Source organism: Macrotis lagotis, chromosome X (assembly GCF_037893015.1).
Source record: "Macrotis lagotis isolate mMagLag1 chromosome X, bilby.v1.9.chrom.fasta, whole genome shotgun sequence".
NCBI lineage: Eukaryota > Metazoa > Chordata > Mammalia > Peramelemorphia > Peramelidae > Macrotis > Macrotis lagotis.
The window spans coordinates 582,793,553-582,807,803 of record NC_133666.1 but is presented as its reverse complement, the minus strand read 5'-3'; the positions used below and the strand labels follow the sequence as shown (position 1 = coordinate 582,807,803).

The window sequence follows — 14,251 nt, the reverse complement described above, 5'->3', positions numbered from 1 at the left end:
TATCTCTCAGGCCCTTTATCGCAACTCTTGCCAATCAGTTGCTATATATGTTAAGAAGCCCAGGGAGGGGAATGCTACTGGTTGATGTTTTCATCAAGGAAGTTAGTCACCTATAAAAACATTTTGTTGATGTTGAAAATATTATCATTACAGAACCAGGAGAACATTATGCATAGAAACAGCAACATTATGCAATGACCAACTTTGGAAGACTTAACTCCTAGAAATATAAAGATCTAAGACAATTCCAAAGGTTTCATAATGAAAAAATACTATTCATATCCAGATGGAGTCTGAATGTAGATTAAACTATACTATGTTCACTTTTTTATTATTTTCATGGATTTTTGTTTATTTTGGTCCGTTCTTTCTTAGCATGACTATAGAAGTAAATTTTATATGTTTGCACATATATAACCAAGATCAAGTTGCTTACTGTTTAAAGAAGGGAGAAAGTGAGGAAGGGAGGGTGAGGGAAAATTTGGAACTCGAAAATTTTCAGTGAATTGTTCTTTATATATAATTAGAAAAAATAATACACTTTTTAATAGAAAATATTATCCATGTTATCACACAAATGGGAGCTGGCATTTTCTTTTTCTTTACCAAATCCTTTTAGTCAGTGACACATTATCATGATTTTGTGTGGTCCTGTGATTTCACTTTTGTAGAAAACTCCCAGTGACCAAGCTCCCTTTTCCAATGTAGATTTTCAACTATTCTGAAATTCTTTTAAGTTTTAAAGGGCTACTTGGGACATAGAAAGGTTAAAGAGGTTTGTGTCCAGAATCATAAAAACAGTTTGCATCAGTTGCAGGACTTGAACTTGAGACTAACTAACTTGGAGGCCTGCTCTCTACCTACCATGCCATTGATGACTTTTGAAATAATAATGACTCACATTGATATAACACTTTTTAAAAAAAATCTGGACTTCTGCTTTTATTCAATCTGGAACTCCCCTTCCTTAATGCAGATCAACACCACCACTTGCCTGAGGCTTTAAGAGACTAACTGACTTGTCTAGGGTTACCCAGGCGATAAATTCTAGAGTTGTGTTTTAAGCAAGTGTTAATACTTCCAAGTATAGTTTGCTTTTCATCTTACCACAGTTCTCCTTAAAGATAGATTTGGGCTTAAATACATTTTCTCTCCAACATACCAGAAATTAATTGCTCTCTAGTTGCTTCACAGTCAAGTAGAACATGGTGTGTCAGTAAAGAATATTCTCATTCTTTGAGCTCACTGTTACAGGTAATTTGGAGAATATAGGAGAAGATGCAAGAAAGAACATATTTAAAGGGGCAGCTAGGTGGTGCACTGGATAGAGCACCGGCCCTGGAATTAGGAGTACCTGAGCTCATATCTGGCCTCAGACACTTAATAATTACCTAGCTGTGTGGCCTTGGGCAAGCCATTTAACCATATTGCCTTAACCCCCCCCCCCCCCAAAAGAAGAACATTTGTCTGCATGCTTTTTTAAAACATATATATTTTTATCATTCTTTTTTTAATTTTGGGTTCTAAATTCTTCCCCCCCTCCAGCTCTTTCCCTAGCCATCGAAAAGGACGCAATATATCAATTACACATATGAAGCCATGCAAAACATTTCCATATTAATCATGTTGCAAAAAAAAAGCAATAAAATGAAGGAAGTAAAAAAATATATACTTCAAATCTGCACTCAGAATTTGGAGGTAGATAGAAGTTTTCATTATAAGTCTTTTGGAGTTCTCTTGGGTCATTTAATGGATTAGAGTAGCAAAGTCTTTCAAAGAAAATTGTCATTCCAATATTGCTGTTATTGTGCACCATTGTTATTCTGGTTTTTCTCTCTTCACTTTGCATTAGTTTATATTTATCTTCCCAGGTTTTTATGAAATCATCCTTCTCCTCATTTCTTACAGCACAATAGTATTCCATCATAATCATATGCTACAACTTGAACAACCACTCCTTAGATGATGGACATTCCCTCAGTTTCTGATTCCTTGTCATGAATCTGCATACTTTAAAAATTTTATTTTCAGTTTCAAATTATCTCTTTCCTTCATGCTCTCCCAACCTATTGACAAGGCAAGAAATTTATATATATATATATATATATATATATATATATATATATATATATATATATATATATATGAAGCCATGCAAAACATTTTTCACATTAACCACAATTATGCATGTGTTTTTGACACATATATTTGGTATAAGAACTTTTACCAGTATTGGGATTTCATCTGACATTATTTGGAAAACTAGGAAGACTCTCATAAAATAATACAACATAGCTTATATTTGTAAAGTGCTTAACTGTTTTTAAAACCTTTTTCTTCTTACATGTGAAAAATGTTTCTTCTTTTTTTTTGAGTTTGCAGGGACAAGATAGATATTCACAGGTCATGGCCAGAGGTTAAGGAGTAGTAAAGGGAAGAGGATAGAGGTAAGGGAATGCATCCCTAGATGACCAAACAGGGAGTTACAGAAAGAAATTCTCTACCTAGGGTCTATACTTAGGGATGCCCTACTGAAGACTCCTTTCAGCTCCCAATCAAATACATGTGTAGTTGCAGATTCCAGAAGGTTGTAAAGGGCAATTCGGGTGAGTGAATATCACAGCAATAGAACTTGAACTGGATTTTGTATTACTGCCAAGACAGAAGAAGAATTTTAGGCAAAGGGTGAGCATGTGAAGAGGAGGCCAGCTGTCCTGTAGCTGGTGATAAAGATTTATATTAAACTGAAAATGTTTTTTCTAACTGGACAGTTAAGCTTATCATCTATTACTTTATTCTACCCCACTTCACCCTGTTTCTCTCCCTGGTTCTTCTCCTTTTAAATGACCCAAGAAGTAAATGTTATACCTTTGGGAAGCAGCCAAGGGACAAATTATGGCCTTTCCCCTCTGAGAGATCAGTTGAGTAGGTTATGCCATAAACCTTGAGGGGTGAAGAAGTGGGTGAGTGGTGCCAGTTTGAAATTTTAAGGTACGCTATTGAGTCTGGATTTGGATTTACTGGTAGGGAAAAAATAGTGAGGTAATAGGATCCAAAAGTCTGGTTATACCTCACAATACCCTATATAGGCTATTGTTGACAATATTTAAAAGTAGCAGAAAACTTAGAAGTCTTCAGATTCAACCCTTTTATATGACAAATAAGGAAAATGAAACCTAGAGATGTTAAATGACTTAGCTAAGTCTCATGTGCTCTTCATGATAGCTCTTTGCAATAGATCATATTTCATATTCATATAATATTTTCCATTTTACAAGTTGCTTTCCCTACTGTAACTCTGAGGTATTATAAGAATTATTATTCATATTTTATAGATTAAGAAGCTGAGGTTCCAAGAGTTTAAATAATTTGCACAAAGTCACATAACTTAGAAAATGGCAAAAGTGTGGATTGAACTTAGGGGTTGTGAATTCCCTTTGCAATGCTCTGTCTATTATATCACTCTTTATTAAGATAATTTAGGAAAAGAACTTCAATCTACTAGACTTTAAGATATGCAACATGGAGATGTCAAGAAGAGCTGTCAAGTCAAGACTACTAAGTGTTTCCCCTCTCCATTATGGAACATCATTCTGAAACTCCTGATGCATCAAAGATTGGCAATGTTGGGAGAAGGGTTATCAAAAGATAGGTTTACTCATGTATTGTTGGTAGGAATTGGTTCAACCATTCTGAAAGGCAATTTGGAAGTATACTAGAAAAGTAACAAAATATTTTTAATAATCTATGCCAAAATATTCATAGCAACATTGCTTTTTATTCCCCTTCTCCCATCCTGGAAACAAAACACTTCTAGGAATTCTACCTTTATAAATTTATTATTGTTATTATTGTTATTGTTATGATGATGATGATGATGATGATGAGACATCCCAAAAAATTTGAAAAGACTTCTGGGAACTAAATCATCACAGGGCAGATCAAAACATATATATGAGAGAGACAGAGAGAGACAGAGACAGAGACAGAGAGACTACATTCTCAGCTTGCAAAAGAATGAGTGTTGAAAACTTTTTGCATGCAATTGGCAATAAATAAAATTTTAAGAATTTTAAGAATTAAAAAAAGAAAATTCTCACTAAAAAGCATCAGAATTTGGGACAATGCAATGACCAATCTTGACTCCACAGTACTGGAGATGCAATGTATTTCCTTTCTCTCTGTAGAGTGACAGGAAACTACTGCAGGTATGAAAGAATGCAAGGGGTGGGGAGAGAGAGAGAGAGAGAGAGAGAGAGAGAGAGAGAGAGAGAGAGAGAGAGAGAGAGAGAGAGAGAGAGAGAGAGAGAGAGAGAGAATGAATTAGCAACCTATCCCTCTCCCATTTGCAATCTTGTCATGCCCTTTGGTGTTTCATTTTCATTTGCTGGGCAAAGTGGGTCTTCTCCAACACTCAGGGCTAAACCACCAGAGATCACTTTTTATGCAACTTGTAAAAGTTGGAACTTGATGGAATATAGAGGATTCTAACAATTAGTGACAGTGTTCATAATGTCACTGGGGGTAGGAATAAAGGGTGGTTTGTAGACTAGACATGTGAGTCTTGTTATAACCTAGCTTCCTGTGTCTTTCATTTTCCTTAATTTTTAGTAATCATTAGCAGCCGGCAGTGTTGATTTGATTTCTTCTAAAAATAATTTTCAAATGACAAATTCAAAATGGAATTTAAGAAAGGGATTTGCATTCTCCCCCTTTAGAGGAGAACCCCAACCTAAGAAACAAAATTCACAAGATTATAAATTGGGATGATTCTCTGTTCTGGCTGTGCATCTTTTCTTTTGAGCCTGGTCATGGGCCCTTCTAAAAATTGTCCAGCAGTATGTGAAGTCAGTGTTAAGCACTCACTGCAGGGAATTCATATTTGGGTTCAGGAGAAGAAATATTTTACACTTATTTTTGTTGGATTTTGGAATGAAATCCAAATGTAAAAGGCCCACCTGGCGAACAGATTGACATCCAAACTTAGATTGCATCTTTTTTGTCTTTCTTCTCTGCCAGTGGCATCACACTCATTTGAGACACATTATCTGGATTTTTACAATAGCCTTTTAACAGCTCTTGCTGCCTCTGGTGTCTTCTTTTCTCACCATTCTACACACACCAACTCCAGATTAATCTTCCTTAAAAAGTGCCTTGACTGTAGGTATGGAATATTGCATATACTGTCAGATTTGGTTGATGTGTTGCTTGTTTTTGCTGAGCTGCCTTTTTTCCCTCTTTTGAAAACTTCTTGTTACAATGGATGCTTCAGTGGATGGGAGATGGCTGGGAAGATCTATTTGGACGTGAAAATGTCATAAAAACAAAAAAAGATACAATACAACTTTTTAAAAAAGCTGTCGTGGACATGTTACTCCCCTGCTTAGAAAGTTTAGTGACTATCTCTCACCTCGAATATAAATTCTAAACCTGACATTCAACCTGACATTCAAGGTCTTCGGCTTGTCCTCAATCCACCTTTCTACTTCGCTAGCCACTACCCACCTCACCCTTCTCCTCCCCAAAGCAGAAAGGTGTCATGATATGGTGAATAGAAAACTGGTCTTGAAGTTAGGAGGAACAAATCACACCTCTGACACATGACTTTGTGACCTGAGCAAATGACTTAACCTTTCAGGACTCTAAGCAACATTCAAAGATTAAATTGCAGAAAAGGTGTCGACCTGCACTGGTCGAAGGAATTCCCTTACCTGAGAATTCTCTAAATAAAATCACAAGTCCAGTCCATATATCCCTAAACCTATCTTGTATACTCTGCTTTTGTTCATATAATTCCCCCAAATTGGAATCATATCTATTTGTTACGTATAGATGTGGGTTTTAGTGATTTGTGTATATAATTTATTTCTACAGAATAGACTATAAACTACTGGGGGGAAAGAACTTTTATGCTTATTGGTTCTTCACATTTAGTGTAATATCTTCTACTAGAACCCCTTTACCTATCCTGGGATCTGATAAATGGGCTTTCTTTCATCTTCTCTGGACACAATTAAGTCCTCTACTTCCTAGCCATTTCCAAACCAAATTTCCAGCATCCTAATTCCAATCCCATCCCTATCCTTCCCATCTATCCTTCAAGTTTTGTCTTTCTCCATTAGAGTATAAGATTCCTGAAAGCAGGAACTGCTTTGGTCACACTGCATCTGACTGTCATGTGGTTTATTATTAATTCATGGATAAGCATTTGTAGCTTTTATGCTTTACAAAAATGATTTTAAAGGATAAAAATATAAAATAATGATTTATTAGACTGATGATCTGGCTCCCTCTATATCAATCCACTGAGCAGCCATCTCTCATTTCTTTCTACTTGTTACCAACAAAAAATATGATGGACCTTCCTTCCTAAGAGACTCTTTTTTGATCTTATCCTGAGTCTATTGTTCTCTTTTGTCCTGGGTCTTGTTCATTTTCTTTAAATGAATTTTATTCCGTCTTCCTCTCCCACTCTGTTTCTTCTTGAATTGATAAAGAAGATATTATTAATAGATGATTTCTAGTATAGAGAAGACTTCTGGCTAGAATGATCAGGGCAAACTGCAGGTAGAAGGTGATGTTGAAGAAATTGAAGGATTTCAAGATGAAGAGACAGGTTTACCTGAGCAATCCAGACAGTGTCAACAAAGGCACAGAGATGGTTTATAAAGTTCAAGATATGTTAGGGGAAAAGCAAGCAGTTCAGTTTGACTGGAGCACTAATGTCTGTGGTTTGTTAGATGGGTATACAAAGAGAATTAATTTCTTTATATGTGTTCAGAGCTCTATAGAATCTCAGACATCAAAAGAGACTCCAAGATGAGAGAGTTGGAAGCACAATTGTTGTTGGGTCATTTTTCAGTTGTGTCTTTTTCTTTGTGATCCCATTTTGGGGTTTTCTTGGCAAAGATTGTGGAGTGACTTGTCCTTCCTTCTCTGACTCATTCTATAGATGAGGAATCTGAGGTTAAAAAGTCACACAACTGTATCTCTGGCCAAATTTGAACTCAGGTCTTCATGACTCCAAGTCTGGAACTTTATCCACTGTACCACCTAGCTGCCCCTGCAGCTACTTTAAAGAGGGGTTTGTTCCTGAGAATCTCATTGCTATTTTTATTTATGAAGCATCTATATAACCTGAAGAATCATATTTTCAAATTCTTAATGGTTAGTGATCCTACAAGAAGATTGACATATAAATGTCTTCAAGTAGTTGAAAGCTTATATGGAAATGAGATTAAATTTGTTCTTGAAGCAGTGTTCAGAATGAAAAAATCAAGAATAAGATTTAAAGAAGCAAATTTAGCCTTTAATTAAGAAAATACTTTGTTGTTGTTGCTCAATCATGTCCAATTCTATGTGCTTTTTTTTTTTGACAAAGACACTGGAGTAATTTGACATTTTCTTCTCCAGCATGTCCCCATTTTCCAGATGAGAAACTGAGACAAGTAGGGGTTAAATGATTTGCTCAGAGACACATAGCTCATTAAGTTAGTACAGATTTTAACTCAGATCTTCCTGATTCCAGTCCTGGTAATCCTAGGGGGAAAAAATCTACACATCAATTAAAATCTTTCCAAAGTGGAAAGGGTTGCCTTGGGAAGTAGTGGGTTACCCTTTACTAGAAGTCATAATAGAATAGATCCCTGCTGAGATCTTCCTCATTCTTCCTGCCTCCTTAATCCCTTCCTTCTGGGATCACTTTTCATATACGCTATAGATATCTTATATGGACATAGTTATTTATATATCTTTTATTTTATTAGTATGGGAGTTCCTTGAGGGCAAGAACTGTTATAAAAATGTGTTTATTTTGTTTTTCCTTTTTTTAAGAATGAATCTTCAATGTTTAGTCCATTGTAAGATCTTAATAAATAAAAATTACTTTTTTTTGAAATGTCAACTATGTGATTTTGAGCAAGTCAATTTATTTCACTGGGTCTCAATTTCTTCCTTTCTAAAATGGAGGTGGGGTGGGGGGTGTTGGAATGGAATGGACTAAATGATCTCTAGGATCATGGGATCATAGAAACACAGAACTAGAAGAGACATACTACAAATATATTAATTTTACAATCATGGCAAGCGAGACCTAGATATTTTTTAGTGACTCGTCCAATGTCATATAGATTAAAAAAATGCAGGGCAAAAGCAATGTTTAATACTGGATTTTCTGAGTCTAAATAACAAAAATCTGAGAATCATAGAATTTCAGAGTTAGAAAGGACCTCAATAGTCTTCAACCCAATCCTGAAAAAAGAAAAGTCTCTGCTTAAAGATGTCTAGAAATGGAATCTTCTCCTTCCTAAGGCAGCCGATTCTAATGTTTAAAGACAGCTTTAATTGTTAGGGAATTGTTTCTCTTGTCATTGAACCTAAATTTGCCTCTTTGCAATTTCTAGTCATTGCTCATGGTATTACTTCTGAGACTGAATAAAACAAATTTAATACCTCTTCCACAGGACATGACTTTAGATACTTGGCAGTTATCATGTCGCATTCGTGTCTTATCTTCTCCAGGCAAACAATCCCATTTTCTCTTTTAATATATTGATCTTTCTATATCATGCCCTTTGCCATCCTGGTTTTCCTTTTCTGGCTTTCCAGTGTCCTTGTTAAATTGATGCCCAGAAATTCAGTGTTTTGAGTGCATTTATGTGTATGTGTATACCGGTGGGGGGCCAGTGGGTGTGTTTTGGAAGGTTTTGTGTGTATGTGTGTTTGCTCTACTACAGTAACTCTCACAGACTCTGATTCTATAATCCTAATAATACTTACATTTTTTTCTCTTGGATTTTATTTCTCCATTTGTAGTGAAATACATGCGAGAAGCAACTCCCTACGTAAAGAAGGGTTCTCCAGTGTCAGAGATTGGGTGGGAGACTCCACCACCTGAATCCCCACGGTTAGGAAGCACCAACTCAGATCCGCTGTCGCCACTCTGCCTCTCATTTCACAGAGACAAAAAATGCATCCCACTCAAAATGTGCTACGTGACTCGGAACCTGGCTCTGAATGACCCTGAAGATAGGTAAGATGGCCTGACTTTTCCCTCTTTTATTACTGCATTCTGTTCTAGCTGCCCTCTGGTTCCTAGGCTAAAAGGGCTCTGTGTGGACTTCAGGAGGTATGGTTGGCATCCTAGAAATCCTTGTGGGTTTCTGGCAGTGTTTTCAACTGCCACTGGGAAGGACCTGGCTCAGAGGGAGATGTTTATGATTTCCCTAGGCTCTTACTTTCCCGTGTTTCCAATAGCTGATAGGGGATCATAATTCTAGTGATGAAAGGGACCATTGAAGGCCATGTAATCCAACTGGCTCAGTTTGCAGATAAGGAAACTGAGGCTCAGGGAGATGTTAAGAGCCTTGCCTCAGGGGGCAGCTAGGTGGCATAGTGGATAAAGCACCAGCCCTGGAGTCAGGAGTATCTGGGTTCAAATCTGGTCTCAGACACTTAATAATTACCTAGCTGTGTGGCCTTGGGCAAGCCACTTAACCCCGTTTGCCTTGCAAAACCTCAAAAAAAAAAAGAATAAAAAGAGCCTTGCCTCAGGATACACAGGTAAATATAAGAGGAAGAAGTTGAGTTCAGGTTTAATGTCTCTGGGGTCAGTATCCTTTCCAAATCTATATCTTTAGCTTGTAAATAGCCCGTAACACTGATATAATTAATATATGCATCTACCAATTATTCAATAAGTGTTTAATGAGTAAGGTACTATGCTACGTGTGGGGAATACCATACAAAAGCAAAATAGCTACTGTTTTTAAGGAGCTCCCATTCTAAGGAGATAGCAAGTATAATATAAGTGGAAAGAATGTTTGCCAAGTACATCTTACCCCTCCCCAACCTTGGTCTGCAGAAAAGAATGAGAGATGAACTGAGCAGAAGGAAACTCAGCTGACTTCACAATCTTCAGTGGACCTGGGTTCAAATCTTATCTCTGTATCATACTATCCATGTGACCTGTAAAATGAGAGAGTTGAATTAGTCAGCTTCAGGTCCATCCCAGCTCTAGTCTATGTAGAAACTTATAATTCTTAGCAATGTGAAATAAATCATTTGGCTTTTATTTATTTGGGAGTAGGTAGGTGACAGCATGGCTTAGTGAAGAAAAGGTTAAACTTGGAATAAGGATGATTGCCTTAGCCACTTTCTAGTTCTGTGACAATGAAAATTTATCTTTCCATTCTGGTCCTTAAGTTTTCTCCTCCCTATGGGCAGCTGGGTGGTTAGAGAACTGAGCATGGAGTTAGGAAGACCTGAATTCAAATCCAACCCTCAGATTCTTCCTAGCTATGTGACCTTGGATATGTCATTTAACCCTATTTGCCTCAATTTCTTCATTTATAAAACGAACTGCAGAAGGATATGTATAACCACTCTAAGATCTTTGCCAAGAAAACCCCAAATGAGGTCATGAAGAGTCAAAAACAATTGAACAACAAATGGGGATAATAATAGTGCCTTCCTCACAAGGTGGCTGTGAGGATCAATTGGATCATGCCTATAGAGCAGTAGATAAATGAGAGACATTATTATCATCTCACACTCAGACCCAGCAATACACTAGAACACATGGCTATACTAATATGTATTTCTAAAGCAAATGACATCATGTTCTGGAATCTCTGGTTTCCCATTTCTCAAATGAGAGGACTTGACCAGATCAAGGATTCCTAACTTCTGTGTGTGTGTGTGTGTGTGTGTGTGTGTGTGTGTGTGTGTGGTTAATGTGGGAAATCCAATGGGGATTTCTTCTCACAATTTTTTTAAGTAATTGAAAAAAATGCTCAACTTCACCTTTGTGGTTTTAATCATGTCCAATTCTCCATGACCACTTTGGGGTTTTCTTGGCAAAGATACTGGAGTTGTTTGCCTTTCCCTCTTCAGATCATTTTTAAAAAATGAAGAAACTGAGATAACCATTGTTGAGTGATTTGCCCAGCTAGTGTCTGAAGCCAGATTTCAATTCAGGAAGTTGAGTCTTCCTGACTCCAATCCAGCACTCTATCCACTACACCCCCTAGTTTCCAATTTCAGTGAGATTAGTGAGTGGGTGAGGGGAAGAATTTGTATATATACACACAAAATGTGTGCATAAATATTTCTATATGAAATTTTTCGAATCAATATCCCATATCTGCTGAACTGTATCCAAATTCTGTGGGGGGGGGGCTCCACAGACCCTCAAAGGGCTTAAGAAGTCCCTGATCTAGATGCTAGAATTCTCTTTCTGAGGGAGAGAGGGGTATGTCTATAATTCTCAGGTGGAGTGGTACCTCTGGAAGAATTTGAGCAGGAATCCATATCACTAGATAATGCTGTCACTCAATTCAAGGAAGGCATGATGAGGTCAGCCAGATATGAGAAATAAGTGAATTGTGTGGAATTTTTGTTTTCTTTTGGTAATCTATCTTAACTGGCAAAGAGAGCTATCCAAGAGATAGACTTAGGCAGAGGAGGGAGATTGAGAAAGAGAAGGGGGAGAAATAGTCAGCAAATGGGGAATTTCTGTGACCTTTGCATCCGCATTAAAATGCTAAAAATAGGAACAGCTCACTGGCCCTTATTTGTAACATGTGTGGGACAGCTGCAATACAGCAGCAGACTAAATAATTGGCTATTTTCACAGTGGCTGACAATGAGAGCCTATGGGGCATGCAAGGGGAGAAAGTTGCCATCTCAACCCCCAGATCAATGCCCCTTTTGTTCTTTTCTTTACACTAGCTCCAAAAATCCTGCTTGAACCCCTTCTGAGTCTCAACACATATTTGTTGGATTAGAAGCTGCATTTTTACACGCCTTGCCCTCTTTCCCCCTCCCAACACACCCCTCACCATTGTTCATTATATCTCTACAGGGATCAGTCAGTGGAGCAAGGGAAAAGAATAGAAGCAAAGCCATGTGGTCAGGAACACACAAGCAGGGCCAGAGGTAGAGAAAATTGTGAAGTCAGCTGAATTTTATTCTGCTCAATTTATCTCCCTTTTTTCTTTTTTTTCAGACATGAGGATTGAGGAGAGGAAGGTTTGCCTAGCTATGTAGGTCTCAACCCATTTGGGAACTTAACCTGGATGTTCCAAATCTGAGCTTTTGTTTTGGACAGTTCCAAACTTCCTCCCTTTCCTCATGCAAGTTTTTCCCACATCCAGAGGTTTCCTTTCCAAGGAAGGTTTCAATAACCTAATCTGATAAACTAATCTTTGCTAATACATTATGAGGTGCTAATGTGATATGGTATTGTTCCTCCTAAGCAGCGTATTTGAATTTTAAGAGACATTTATGAGAATTACTGCCTTAGCTCCAAAAATGATCATTAAGTCTTAAACCTTCTAACTGAATAAAACCCAAAATCCTTAAGCTGTCCCTCTAACCCTTCCACGGTCTGGTGCCACCCTTCCTTCCTAACTTAATCTCACTTTAATCGACTTTTTGTACACTATTCTCCTGCCAAATTGGATTGTCCACCTTCTCCTGGACAAGTCTGATAGCACCCACAATTCTCTGTGCCTAGGATACCCTCCCTTCTTGCCTTTGCTACCTATTGAAATCTTACCTGGTCTCCAAGATCCAATGTTACTTTCTTTAGGAAGCTTTCCCAGCTCTGCCAACTTAGAAATTTTATTTTGGAAAAGACTGTGGACTGAAGCCAGTATTTCCCTGATCTTTCCCAACACATTCCCTCCACATCAGCCTAAAAAATGCACCAAATTGAATTTTGTGCAGGAAATCCCATTAAAAGGCATAGTGAGATATTTTTCCAGCCCAGAGCAGCTTATGAATACAGAAAGGGAAAACTGTAGACTGAAGTGTAAATTGCCCAGGAACACAGGGTGGAGTAGAAGTGGCTCTAACACTGCAGCAGCAGCCATAGGGAATCATCTAAGTGCCAGGGATCATAAGGGTGCCTAGATAGAAACAGATCTCACAGGATCCCTGTACTAGTATTGGGAGTAGAAATGGTTGCCCTCTGGTGGCTCTATTGTCTATTATCTAGTTCTGGATCACAGTTAGAGAGAGTAAAGGTCATTGTTGTGAGAGGCCAGGGCTCTACCCAAGAGTCCAGAATACAGACCAGGAGGATAATAAAGAGAACTCTCCTTATATCACACTACTTTGGAAACAATGAAAATTTATAGGCTTCCACTGAACTAAGAGAGTAGTAAGTGGACATAAAAAACAATTGACCATAAAAAGTTTTTATTATGATATGACAAAAACTCAGAAGACAATGACTTGAAAAGATCTACAAGCAAAGCCTCAAAGAAAAATGCAAATCAAAGTCTAAAAAGAATTCCTAGAAGAAATAAAGAATTTGTTTTTCTTTAAAGAGCAAAAAACATTTTTAAAAATCAAATAAGCACAATTGAGTAAAAATTGAGGAAAGTAAATGAGAGTTATTCAAGAAAATTATGGAAAAAAGATTTAGCACCTTAGTAAAATATGTACATAAATGCCAAGGAAAACAACTCTGTAAAAATCAGAATTTGTCAAATGGTAAAAAATAAAGAAATTCTCACTTATAGAGAATAATATCTTTAAAAATTAGGATTTTTAAGGATAGATGGGGAGAGAGTGAGCAATATGAAATGTAAAAATGGATAATTTTGATTATATTTAATTTAAAAGGGTTTGCACAAACAAAACCAATGCAATCAAAATTAGAAGAGACACAGAAAATTGAGTGGGAGTGGGCAGAGATTTACATCTGATATCTCTGATAAAGTCTTTATTTCTCAAATATATACAAAATTGAATCAAATTTAGTATATGAATCATTCTCCAATTGTCAAATGGTCAAAGGATATGAACAGGCGATTTTCAGACAAAGAAATCAAAGCTGTCATATTAAAAACCTCTAATAAATCACTGAATAGAAAAATGTAAATTAAAACAGCATTGGGATACCACTTCTTCATACCTATTAGATTGGCTAATATGGGAAAATGATATATCTTGGAAGGGATGTGGGAAAATTGGTACACTAATACACTTGGTGGAGTTGTAAACTGATCCAACCACTCTGGAGAATAATTTGGAATTATGCTCAAAGAGCTATAAAACTGTTCATATCCTTTCATCCAGTATTTACCACTAGTAATCTATTCCAAAGAGATGTTTTTTTAAGTACAAAAGAAAAGGACCTAACTATACAAGGATATTTTATAGCAGCTCTTTTTGTGGTAGTTAAGAATTGGAAATTGAGGGAATGCCCATCTATTGGGGATTAACAGAGTAAGTTGTGGTA

General features: G+C 37.0%; 1 protein-coding gene across 1 annotated transcript in view; it reads left to right on the top strand.

Moving 5' to 3' along the window:
- Positions 1 to 14,251, top strand: part of SNTB1 (syntrophin beta 1) — a 320,793-nt gene that overhangs the window by 125,479 nt on the left and 181,063 nt on the right. Inside the window, exon 2 of the mRNA XM_074201491.1 lies at positions 8,815 to 9,031. Coding sequence (XP_074057592.1) covers positions 8,815 to 9,031 — 217 coding nt within the window. The remainder of the gene's footprint in view (positions 1 to 8,814; positions 9,032 to 14,251) is intronic.